At 29.2% G+C, this 13,951-nt stretch overlaps 1 protein-coding gene across 5 annotated transcripts in view; it reads right to left on the bottom strand.

Annotated features, from left to right (window-relative positions):
* The window catches only part of LOC107440320 (5'-3' exonuclease PLD3), a 59,799-nt gene that overhangs the window by 12,419 nt on the left and 33,429 nt on the right, over positions 1 to 13,951 (bottom strand). For all 5 annotated transcript variants that reach the window (XM_016053216.4, XM_071185554.1, XM_016053218.4 and 2 more), the window contains exons 3-7: positions 11,221 to 11,410; positions 7,779 to 7,902; positions 4,057 to 4,190; positions 2,078 to 2,278; positions 152 to 291 (exon numbers count right to left, since the gene is read on the bottom strand). In XM_016053216.4, the coding sequence (XP_015908702.1) occupies positions 152 to 291; positions 2,078 to 2,278; positions 4,057 to 4,190; positions 7,779 to 7,902; positions 11,221 to 11,410 (789 nt within the window). The remainder of the gene's footprint in view (positions 1 to 151; positions 292 to 2,077; positions 2,279 to 4,056; positions 4,191 to 7,778; positions 7,903 to 11,220; positions 11,411 to 13,951) is intronic.

Raw genomic sequence — 13,951 nt, 5'->3', positions numbered from 1 at the left:
GATAGAAGTTATCATTATTAAAATTAATAAACAGACATTAATAATTTAAAAAAACTTTTCAAAGGACAATATTTTTAGAAATGAGTTTTTTTACTTGTGCAAAAACATTTACTTTGCTACATCAGTTTGAGGGAGGGATAAAGAAACGTACTGATCTTTCTGCATGTAGAGAGAAGTAGGAAAATAATCCATGACTGCAATGTAAACAAAAGAGTGGGCTCTGTTGATGGTATCCAAAATACTATCCAAATCTGTTGTTCTTCCTTTTGGGCAGATGGGGGGTGGAGAACTCTGGAAAAACATAATGATTTATCGATATAATTATTTAGAAAAATATTTTTGTGGGGAGTGAGTAATCGACAAAGTCAACCTTCGTCTACGAGTTGTATTAAGATCACCGTACTTTCGAGTACCGATCGTGAGAGCTGTATTAAGTTGACGGTCAAGGTCACTCCTGTGTTGCCATAAGCAGTAGAGTGAATACGTTGTACGTGGTCAAAACTGAGTAGCTAACAGCACGAGGAGATGGTTAGTGACACAGTCACAAGAAGCAAGTCAACTGTTCAAAGTGGACCATCCTTCAAAGTAGACGTGTTAAAATCGTAAAGGGCATTTCTGCCAAGGTAGGCATGTTCACATCACGACTGGGTCACCAATGTGGGGACAGTAGCTGTCGACAATGTCAACCTTCCTCTATGAAAAGGTACCATCCCCGTACTTTTCTTTGTAAATGTGAACTTAATACAGCTCTCCCGGCTTCTCACAAAACAGCAATCAATCAACTAGTGGTATTCGTTCATTGAATACTATCACAGCTATAATTCTGGAGGAGAAGAACTGTAATGTATCTACCACTACAAAAATATAATTCCAATTCAGTAGTATATAAGACATGTTAACTCGATTCTATGCCTGGATACCTTTACATAGACAAAGGTCGACATTCTCATAATTCCCCCCACAAATTTATCCTTAAAATATTTTTCTTATACAATTAAAGAGCCACAGATTTTACTTAAAAAAAATATCTTTTTTTTTAACTGCCAAGATTTTCAGCTCCAAAGATGTAGGGATGTGTAAAGATATAGGAGTGTTTGAAGAAGTTTCATTTATTAATGAATTTACTGAACACAGGACAACAAACAATGCAGTTTTGCAATTATCTCGTAACATAAAATTTCTCTTATAGTGTTAAAATACTGATAATTCTTTTATTGAATCTCAAATAAATTACCAATCAAGATTTTGCATATAAAGTAGGTTTTGCTTTTTTTCAAGGCTCAAAAATACTTAACATTTATAATTTTATTGTTCTTTAAAGGTATCAGCTAGATTATTTTTACAAAAGACTCTTATTCAGAGACTAACTATTCAGCACAATAGTCATCTGGTGTTTAATACAACCTTATTCAGAATTATATTAGGGTTGTTAGTTATTATATTATATTAGGGTTAGTTATTATATTATATTATATTAAGTTATTATATTATATTAGGGTTGTGAGTTTGTCACTAATTTCCGCAGAATATTAACGAATTTTATAAATACTAAAAATTTTTAGACATTTGCTCAAAAATTTTAAAAATGATTTTTTTCATGTTAACAGCAATTAGTACCTGGAAACTTTGATGCATAATAAGTTTGCGTATGTTCTTCATGGTGCCAGTAAATATATAGAGGCAGAACTGAAATCTTTGTGAAAGAATCTAGAATGTGTTATTTAAGAAAATGCGAGCTTGACAGGCTTCGCTTATTCGAAATAGAATGGAAAGAACAGTTGGTAATGTAAACAAATGCCATGTTTTAATAACCCATCAGGAACGATATACTCGCACTACGTCACTTGCAGATATTCCATTGTACAATAATTTGTTCATTTGAATAAAAAACATTTTTAATACTAAATAAAAAAATGAGAAACAATTTTTCCAACTTTCTCTTATAAATTATTTCCTTATTTGTACTTTGAACATGTATCTCCGTGTTTACATAATTAGTTCTTTCTGTATCTCTTTTACTGTAAACTTAAAATATCACGATTCTAGTTATAGCAAAGAAGAAAAAAATGATGCTTACAGATATGTAGGTGAGAACTTGTGAGTTGTTCATTATAACTGAAACAGGGTTATCTTTGTTGATGGACGTCTGCAGGTCAGCTGGCCATTCAGGAGGTATGTATGGATTGGGAACTCCAAGTTTCCAGTACACTTCAAATATCTTGAACAGATCTTGTGCTAGGCATGAACAGTTGTAAATAGCCAAACCAAGCTCCTTAACCTACAAAAGCACAGACAGTCAGCAAGTAATAAAAATAAGAACAAAATACCATTGGAAAAAAAATCCTCTGTAAATATTTTAAATTCAATAACTCATTAATCAAATTTTTTATTTTTAAAAAAACCCAACAAGATCTTATTTTGTTGATGACTATAAAATGAAATTATGATTCTTTTGGGATTAATTTTCCTTTATTTCAATTCAGTGAAAAACTATCAAAGAAATTTATTTTGAAAAATGTAATGCTTCCAAGACTTATTTAAAATTTTTAAAAAAAATGATGTGTTACACATCATCAGACATGACGAGTACATGGCTGCAAAATACTACTAGCAAAAGTTTTCATAAAACTAAATTAGAAGATGCAAAACACTCCTTTTTGATACAAAATAACTAAACATTAATAACATTTCCAAATCATAACATTTATCAAATTATTTTCAAAATGAAATATTCTTCCATTCACTAGTTTCTGCATTACGAGAAGAAGCAAAATTGAAAAGTGGTAGCAGTTAAACAGACATTGTAAAATCAAATGGGCTACAACTGTTTTCAAAATAAAATCCTTTAAAAAGGTGTTATAACAATAAATATTCTAACTGCAGTCCAAGAATTTAGAAATTTTATTTCATCAGACTTTAACAACTTTTTTAAACAAAAACATAATGTAAAAATTACTTTTGGACAAAAACAAGTTTTGTTTAGTTCAACGCATAGTCATGTGTGATAAAACTGCACAACATGTAAATAGAGTTCATAGTAGTTCTCTTTCTTTTTAAACAAAGAAACATACACACAGATAGACTTGCTCTAGAAACTTAACAGTTAGGTACAGAACACTGATCTGTTCTAGGAGCATTACCAAAATGTTTTACTTTTTTTTTTTTATACTGGTTTCTATGAAAACAAATTTTTACTCATGACTTCAAGCACTCCAAACTATTAGACAAAATTATGTTTCCTTTGCTGTTGTACTACTTTAATAAAAAGCAAATGTACAAAAAGAAAACAAACTTTATTTAAGCGAAAGGATATTTATATGGATTTTAACAAGAATAAACCAAAGTAATTTTATGATTACCATAAACCACTCCATCGTTCCTATTTTAGCAAAAGAGGGTCTTCATATTAATATGAAAATTAAGTATGTATGAAATGAAGAGAAATTATGTATTTCAATCTTATTTTATTTTGGATAATAATAACAATTTAAACATTTAATTATTTAAGACTATAAAATGAAAAATAAATATAAAAATTACCATGGGAAGCTATTAAATCAATACCTTAGACAGAATATAAGTTAGCAAAATGACTTTATATACTTTTATTTATTATTTTGAGATTAAATTTACGACTTTGAGCTTTTTTAGTTCTAAAACTTGAATTCTAAAATAAAATAAAATATTCTTCAAGCACAAAAACTCAGTTGAAGAACTCTCTGCAAACAATTCATCAAACCCTTTCATTAAATACTTTGTTTTGACAAAATTTGCTCAATGATCATTCATTATTTGTATGACATCATTATGAAATTTTCATTTGACTTTTCTTTTAGGAATACAAAAGAGCTTACTGGCTTACTTTGTTCTATTTTATATTTATATAAAAGGAATTTTAATTGATTTTCTTAATGAGTTATGATCTAAAAAAAAACTTAATAGCTTCTTGTGAAAACATTTTGAGCTTTCATCTACATTATGTAAGTCTGTGTATGACATTTAGTAATAAAGGAGAATCTATATCTCTGATAGTGTAAATAATAAAGGGAAATCTACCTGCGTCAAAGATCTCCAGTCCATATTGGCACTTCCAATGTAAAAGTGTTTTTTATCAATAAGAAACATCTTTGTATGCAGTACTCCACCACCAAGCATTTTTTTGAAGTCTAAACTCCTTACTTTAGCTGCACCTATGTCACAATGGAAATTTCTTTTAGAACTTATTATATTTTAAAAAAAAAATTACAATGGAATAAAATATACAAGGTGATTCAAATTTATTGTTCAAAAATACTGAATAGGAATATGATAACTGGTAAGAAGCATGTAAAATCATGTCCAAGTGAAAATCTTGTTCACCAGATCTGACTGAATTTTTTTACAGGATTATATTAAAAAAACCCTAGGGTATTAAACCTCTGAGGAACCAAACATGGATTTGTTCGCAGGAATCCAGTGGTGGAAGTGGAGTTATTGCCAATATACGAGGCACATTCTAAACATCCTTTCTTTGATGTGCCATTGTTGGGAGGCTCGTAATAGCAGTTGCAACTTCAAACGCCTGCTTTTAAACAAAAATGTTGCATAAACTCAACTTAATGAAATAAATTATCATTCGAGAAATGTCTTGAATCTTGCAATCGATGGTTTTGTGAGTAGCTGCGACCCTATATTGCGGAATGATTTTTTTTAGATATCACGAACCTAACCTACGTGTAGATTTGTATACAATAAGTTACGAATCAGCCGACCGGATCGTGTAGGGGTCGTGGAACTGTCCGTGCATCAGAAAGGTTCCAGGTTTGAATCCCGGGCAAGGCATGGATGTTCTTTCATTCTCTGTTCTATCTGTGGGAGCACTGTTGTTGGCCCACCTAATAGGGTGCCTCTGAAAGAGTGGCCAACAAATGCCTGTATTGACAAAATGTTATTCCCCAGGTGGACATTGGATTGCATTATATTTGAAATACAATTAAGAGTAGACACAAAAAAAGAAAAAAATTTAAAAACAAACAAACAATGTATTTAGGACTTAATTACACACTAATAACTTGAGACACATTAACTAAACTAACACTTTAATTAACACTAATAACTGAAATCATGTGAAAGGTAGTCAATAAACATCAAAATAATAACATAGATATATTTCATTCACTAGAGAAATTAAAATAGAAAAAAATCCCATTAGAAATTGTAAACTTGTGAAAAGTATATGTATAGATATGTAAACTCAATCTTCTAAAAATATGCATACATTTTGGCATTTAGAGATATTTTTTACATATTATTAAACAAATATTGTCACTAAAAAATAAATTCTCATACCTTTAACTTTAAAAATAAACACTGACGTAAGACCAGCAATGCAAAATATTATCCAAGATTTTCAATACGAAAAGTTTTGTCTATGCACCTTTGGCTTACAATCAAGGTTGGCAAGTTTCTGCCGAGGTAGTTAAAACCACTGGTAGAAACCGGTTAAAACCGGCATGGCAAAAACCCTTTTCTGCCACATTTGTGGCAGAAATTCAGAAAATGACATAAAAGTAAGTACTGAGATTGACATATAATGAATAATTCATAGAAAAAACAATTAAATGTTAAACAAAGTACAATTTATTTACAAAATTATCACCATTCAAAATCAAATATTACATTGTTTGCACTCTGCAGTAATATATAACAACAGACAAGTTCTGATGCAGTTTCTAAACCTAAACAATTTCTCAATTTGCTATGCACTAATGAGAAATTTGTGAAGATTCTCTAAATCCAGCAGAACAAGCTGGCACTGCCATCCACAAAAGATTCAAACTGTTACTGTTATAATAATTGGATTGTTGCCATGCAAATTATGGCTTGGAAAAGAAAAAAAAACTATTTGAAAATAGCTCTATTCAGTTATGTTAAGAGTTAAATGATAATAATTACTGAATTTCAGAATTTAATATAATAAACTAAAATCTAGTACAGTACACTCTCGATTATCCGTGCTCATTCCGGAGTCACACAAAAAATATAAATAGAAGCATTTTCAAGATTAAAAATATTTGATTCATGAAGTTATAACACTACCAAATTTTTGGAAGCAATATTCGTTATTGGATTGCAGTATATGGAATATCAGCAGCATGGTCAAAGGTAAAATCGTCTACGTTATCACGATCTTGGAGAAAGATCATACCGCTTGATGAACAATCCTCTTCAGATGTTCAAGAAAAATATGATAACAGTATTCTCGAACAAGCAAAAGAAATCTAAGGTTTCGAAATTCTTGATGAAGAAAATTTAGAAGATTGGTTTCAAAGTGATGCATGTGAGCCTGGCTTCCAGTATTTGACTGATGAAGACATCGTTATGTTGTTAAATCAAATAGTGATGATAGTAACTGATGCAGAAGATGTAGTAAATGAATGAAATACAATTTCTCATTCTGCTGCTCTGTGGAAACTTTATTAGATTATATGGGAGGATTTGATTACGGTGACATTACTGCGGTTCGTAAAATATGTGTATCGATATATGGCGAAGACGCATTACACATTTTTTAAAAAGGAAAATTTCTAGTTTGATGTTATGCATGCAAATGTCAGTAATTTTTATATTTTTTGTACTGATATTGAATTTTTCTTTAATAAAAGGAGTTTTCGGATTATCCGTGTTTTTCTATTGTCCGTGCGACCTGTCCCTGTGATTAACCCGGATAATCGGGAGTGCACTGTATTTATATTTATTATTACATTACTTTATTCTTCATTTTATATAAATATTTGATATACTGCACTCTTTATATTTAATAAAAACAAAATAATATATATTTACAAACAATGGATTAAAAAGTTTGTTACTGTTACATGGAGTTAAATTTTTCAGTTTACTTAAACAAAATATCATTAAGCAATTACTAGAACTAATAAAGAAGTTTTTTTCAGTTTCTGCCACTGGCATGGCAAAAACCGGTTTCTGCTGGCAAAAAGCCAATCCTGCTTACAATGTGGGTTGATACATAAACACATGCATAAGAAATGTTAACAAATTAATGCAGATGATAATTTAAGAAACAAAAGCATATTTTCTCTGCGATATTTGAGCAATATTACTCAAATAATTTATAAGAGATAAAAATTAACCTTCTTTCATTTTATATCTCAGAAATTTATGAAACTTACTATACATGATAAACTAAAGATTGAATTTTTAAAAAAAAAACTATCCTATTAAAATTATTCTAAAATGATAAACGAAAGAAATTATCTTTAGATATTTAAATAGCTGCTAAATAAGTTTTAGATATAAAGCAAACAGTGAAAATAAAATAAAAATTCAATTGTATGCCTGATTAAATTATTAAAACCCCATTATTTTGTGTCAAAAAATTCATTTTTACCCATTTAAGGATATGTTTCTTCAGAGAAAGAATGCTTTTGTGGTTGATTTCTAGCTTAAATTATCCTCTGAACTAAATACTCTGGTTTGGCCTATGAAAACTGCATTTTTTTAAAAGTAAAAATTTGATCATTACACACAAGTTATTTAGGGTGTAATGTTTTTTGATGCTTACACATTTAATGTAAATAAATTTTATTTTGGTAAAATCTAAGTGGATTAATAAACTAAAATGCAGTATGTTATTAAGTATAACAAAAAAAGTAATATTTAATTATGCAACATTTAAACTGGACATTTTTTTCAAAACTAATAAAAAAATTTAAGACCGTAAGTTACAGTCAAAATATTTGAAATTTCAATAGAGGGAATTTTCAACTTATACAAACCTTTTACTTCCAGTTCTTTTGTGTCATAATCCGGCATTGAACCTGTAGGTTCACTTTGAATTATCCTGATTCTGATTCCCCTTTCAGTTCCAGCTTTCATCAGATCGCTAAATATTTTGTCTCCCTTTAAAACAAATGAAGAAAAAAAATTATTATGCATAATATTTTAACTAAGACAGATAATATTTTAATGATTAAAGCAATCTTTTGCCTTTAAATTTCAAGTAGAAATGGTAAATGTAATATAACAAAAACTTTAGACAAAGAAATTCAACATGCATTTAACTAATGAAAACAAATTAATTAAAGATTTATAACAAACAAAGCTGCTTTCACTGGCCATGCAGAGAAAAAGGCAGGCTACAATGTGTAAACAAAAAACTACAGAAAAAAAAGTAAATAATTGAACTGCATTCCTTCACTGCATTTCACGGTTGCCAAGCAAATCTGGAAAAAAATTCCCTTTATACACAATACATTAAGAGGAAACACAATAATTACTGTGTTCTTGTGTGAGCTATATTGGGCTAACTATACTAAATTTAATTGCTGCAAAAACTTAGAGGGAAAGAAAGGAACGGCTGAAAATACTTAAACAATGCTATATTAAATTAAATAGAAGTTTAGTATAATTGAAATATCATGATTAAATATCCTATAGATTATGCTTTGAGTGGTCACCATTTTTTTAAAAAACAAAAATAAGAAACAAAATTCCCTGTATTTTCCCAGTTTGCAAAAAAATAAATAAATAAATAGAAAAAAAAACTCAAAATTCCTGGCAATTTCCATGTTATTTTAAGTTGTTGATTTAAATTCCCTGTATTTTCCAGGTTCTCCCTGTGGAGTGTCAACCCAGGAATATTAAGAAATTCAGGCCAGCTACACTTTTTCCAATGGCAGAAATAATCGGTATTCACCGGTCCGAACTAAAAATAATTTATCTTAAATAAACTTGAAAACAATTAAATAATTTTAATCTCTCAAGAAGTACCCACAGTGTACTGAATCTTTTGCATTGATAGCTTAAAATCAAGTTAGTTTCGGATAAAAGTGTAGGTTATGATTCAAAGTACTCGATTAAAGGTTTGAGTTATAGATGTACAGGTTATGAAGAATTGATGGTTATTCATAAGGTTGAACTGCCCTCTAAGAAAACCCAAATTTCTCAAATGCTCCACCTCAGGATATTGAAAGCATTCATTTATTTTTACTTTTTTATTTTTCTATTCCGATTTTTTTGTTACAAGGCATGGTCTGCCCTTTTCACTGCTAAAAATGTGTCTTTGATTAATTGTTTTCAATAGTTTAGTATGTGATGATTTCTATTTCACTATTGTCTACTTATTAAACTATAAATAGATTTTTTTTTACAAATTTTTTTCATAATTTATAATTCTTTTTATAAAAAACTTCTTTACTTGATACTCTTTGAGATACACATATTTATGAATTTAAAGTATATACAGTAAAACCTGTCTATAACGATACTGTAGGGACCTAAATAAAATATTGTTATAGGCAGGTTATCGTTATAGACAGGTGTGAAATTTAAAAGTATACGTTTAAAACTAATGATAAATTAAACTTCTTTTATAGGCTCCAAATGAAAATTTTACTTAGAATTATGAAACAGCACACAAGAAAAATTTACTTACAATTTTATGAATCAAAACAGAAATTATTTAGAAAAATAATCGGTTAGTTTTGTTTGTTTATTTTTGGAAGCAATTGCCATTTCCATGCACATAGATTTCAGTCCATCTAATGAATTCAAATGAACATCAGTTACATTTGGTAATGTTGCAACAAAATCTTGCGAAGTGTTAATTAGCAATATGGCATTCTCGGGTGAAATTTGAGTCCTGTTTTGAGAACACTCAGCTGCTTCTTCCTCATCACTTTGATCACCCGGGATAACTTCTGCTAAAATCGCAATCGCTATTGAATAGGAATTCCCCTCTTGTCGTGTCGCATCGATGTCTCGTCAGTTTGTCACACGTTTTTCTGACGAAGCTCTCTCCCTCCTACAATACCCCTTCACCAATTTCTACTGCTCTAATTTCCCCTAAAAGTGGCTTTTTTTTCTCAGAAACAACGAAAGAATATTACATACAAAGGAGATGGAAAAAAAATGAAAAAAAAAAACATTTTGTTATCTCACATTTAGGCTCGATGGGGAGTCGTTTTCCAACGGTAGAAAAATCGGAATAGAACTATCAACTATCAAAAGAGGAAAAATTATCGTTGCAGACATGTTTAACTGAAAAGTGGTTATCGCTATAAACAGGTTAAAAATACATTGAGTAAATAGGAATTTCACCGGGACCTCAAGGAAATATCGCTATAGACAGGTTTATCGTTATAGACAGTATCGTTATACACAGGTTTCACTGTATATATATATATAGCGCACATCCATTTCGGGCCCATCCTTGGTAACTAACAAAATCAAACACACTTCAGTAATGCAGCAAGAACGCACTTTAATACAAAAATCCTCTAATTACGCTTTTAGCTCAATTTGCGCTTTTGTTTTCATTTTTTGCAACCTGGCAATCTTGTTATGAAAATATTTTAAATCATTTTTGAAAAATTTCCTGTTCATGTAAGTTTATTTGAATTCGCTACTCTCTTTTTTTATTTCATTTCATGTTTTATTCTGTTTTTTCTTTATATTTTCTTTTCTGTTTTTACGTGATATTTTTACTTATTGTGTTCTATTTTGTTTGCTGTAATTTTTTTGTAAAATTTTTTGAGTGCTCCTCACACTATTGTATTAATATATTTTGCTTTGGCTATATTGATACAATATTAGAAAGCACCCTGTTTTGAGGATATAATTGTGTGTGCTGATAAAGAGATTATATCTTTTATTTTCTGGATTTTTTTAAAAATTTTGTCATTTTTTCTGAATTTTTTTCCAGCTTCTTGTTATTTTTATCATTATTTTTCTTATATTTTTTCCCCATCTTTCCCTGCTCTGTAATTTTTCTCTTATTTTCTCTACATTTTGAACTTATTTTATGAGTTCTATTTACTTGCAACTTAAGCGCAATAAATAAAACTTATTGTTTTTCTTAATTTTCTTTGTGTTTTTTGTATTTATTTATTATGTTATATATCAATATACCTTGTAACTATTCACATAAAGTGTTGGTCAAAATCTTTTTAATCCAAATGTTGAAACAGAAATTCTGTTACCCCTATAAATATTTAAGAAAAATCTCTGACTAAAAGCCAGAGAAGTTGACAGGTCTATGTTTGTCATGAGATTGCGGAGCCCTAACCTTCNTATATATATATGTAAAAGAAATTAAATATGAAATGCAACAAGTTGTTAAAATATAAGAAAATAGAAAAAATGCAAACAGAAATATAATTATATATAAATAAATGGAAAAAAAATTCTTTTTATTTGAAACTAAAATGAAATACATACTTGCCAAGAAGAAGGATCCGGATCATCCGGTTGAATATCTTGTCCTTTTAGTGTTGAATAGAATGTAGCGATATCAATGGATCTTTCTGCCAAGGAGATGAGTTGGGACCAGCTTTCAAAAACAGAAACATGAATCGTTTCACCGGCAGCGAAAGTCAGGTTTTCAGGTATGCTTTCCAGTAAGGTGATGCTGTTATAAAAGAAAAAGCCTTTTTTCAAAGACATAGTAAACTCAATTCAAACAGGAAAGTCTAGGAAAATAAAATCTAAATAAATATCATGTTGAATTGTATAAAACCAGAATCTACCTAATGGCTTTAACAAAAGTATAATAAATATTATTTTAAATTTTATTAAACCAGAATTTACCTAAAGGCTCTAATACAGGTAAAAGTCCTTATGGGGTTGAAATTTTGCAGAGGTTAAAATGCGAATAGTTTCGGTAAATGAAAATATTTTTTTGCTTAGAAATTTCTGTAATGAGATAACATAAAGTGATATTTAATGTCAGAAAATGTATGGGATTCCATCCTAAAAAGAGTGGTTAGTTGCTAACTTCTCAATTAACCAATAATAATTAATAACAATAATAAAATAATAATTCACTCTCAGTTTCGCTTGACTGGCCCTTATCATTATGAATGATGATCAAAAATGAGAGCTAAATTGAAAATATGGAACATTTTTCAAATGTAATCACAACAAAACTTTGTTGAATTAAAGATTCACACACAAAAGAATTAAAGATTGATTTCAAATAATAGGAAAATATTTAGAAGAAATTAATTACATATATTACTGAAAATGATACCTTGAAAATTTTCTGTACAAAAACTCGATAACAAGATATCAATTTATATACTACATATTTAATATAAATTTTTGAACTAAGGTTTATAATTAAATTACCTGCCAATAAAACACACTTTCATAGTACTAATTTAAGAAAAAACTTAGCTCTTACAACACTCGCGATATTGGGTTTAAAAATCGTGTGAATATGAATCGCACTCTTTGATTTTAGAATGCAAATCACAAGATTGGATTTTTGAACCGCATAAATGCGAATTGCGATACATGATTATTAGATCCTGTGTATACCAATAGAGACATAGGATTTTAAACTCGTGTGAATACTAACAGCGATATTGGATTTTCAAATCACGTAAATAGGAATCCCGATGTATGATTTTTAAACCGCGTGAATACAATTCGCAATAACTAACTGTTAAATCTGGCAAATGCAAAAATCATTGTTAGATATTAAAATCACGCGAATATAAATCGCAATATCAGTGGATTCCAGCATCAAATATTAAATCAATAAAAATTCAACAAACAAAAGAAAGAAAATTGTGACAGAGTCATGTGCATGAAAACGTTTTGTTAATGTGATTTAGAGAAGGTTTCAAAATTTAAATTTTAGATTGTAGAACTCATTCTTACTTTAAATTTTTGATTCGTTGGATTACATGTTTTGACTCATGGAAGTACACGAATCAATCAGAATTCCAGGGTCATGTGCATGAAAACGTTTTGTTAATGTGATTTAGAGAAGGTTTCAAAATTTAAATTTTAGAACTTATTCTTACTTTAAATTTTTGATTCGTTGGATTACATGTTTTGACTCATGGAAGTACACGAATCAATCAGAATTCCAGGGTACACCCGGAATAACATCACCCCTGAATCAAGCTGCAAAACATGAGTAGTTAAGACTTCTGTCAGTGGTGGCTTGAAGCCCACCCTGCTTCAGATTGATAAGTTAAGACTTGTTAGGTAAGTAAACCAGTAAAGACTGTATGGCTGACTTCATCGCCATCATCATGCCATTGGTCAGAATTCTCATTTATGTCATGAATGGATGGTTGACAATGCACAGATGGTGAGAGAGGTTTAAATTCGTTGTAAGACTTATCAGTTATTTAAAGGTAATATTATACTTGCTCCTACATATAAGATAAAAGCATTGCATTAATTCTATGTTTGGCAGGTAATGATTTGAGAGATGATGGGGGGCTAGCCAGGTCATTAATTACATGAATGAATCTTGAAAAACCTTCACTTAAAGGAACGATTAAATTTATAAATCAGTTTGAAAAATGTGTGTATATCAAATCTCCTAGTACTGTCGATCTCACCACAATAATTATATGATGCTTACAACCAGGGTTGGAGTTTTTGCCGGCAAAAAGGGGTTTTTGCCAGGACAGTGGCAAAAACCTGGTAAAAACCGGCAAAAACTGGTAAAAACCGGCAAAAACCAAATTATCTAAATTGCTGATTAAATATTATTACAAAATAATTGAAACAAATTTAAATCAATCATAAGGAATAATAATTTTGATACATTACATGAAAAAATTATTTTTAACATATTAATAATTAATATAAGGGTAATAATTTTTAAAAGATTGAAAGTTTTTGATCTCCTTTCATTTTAGAATCCTAAAATATGTTTTTTTACAAATAAATATTATTATTTGTATAATATTATTTATTATAAAAAATTATTATTTGTACAATAATTAACTACACATGTTGATAAGATATTTTATGCTTTAAATTATAGTTATATTAATTTAAAATAAGTTCATTTCACTGGAAAAAAGAGAATAATCACAAATTTTCCAATCAATAATGTTTTAAACTACTAAAATGATATATTATTACATTATCATTTAATTATGGAATAATAATTTTGCTAATTTTTTTGTAACTATTTATATTC

This window comes from Parasteatoda tepidariorum, chromosome 9 (genome assembly GCF_043381705.1).
Source record: "Parasteatoda tepidariorum isolate YZ-2023 chromosome 9, CAS_Ptep_4.0, whole genome shotgun sequence".
NCBI lineage: Eukaryota > Metazoa > Arthropoda > Arachnida > Araneae > Theridiidae > Parasteatoda > Parasteatoda tepidariorum.
Note: the sequence above shows the minus strand (reverse complement) of the source record. Positions and strands in the feature narration are given on the sequence as shown.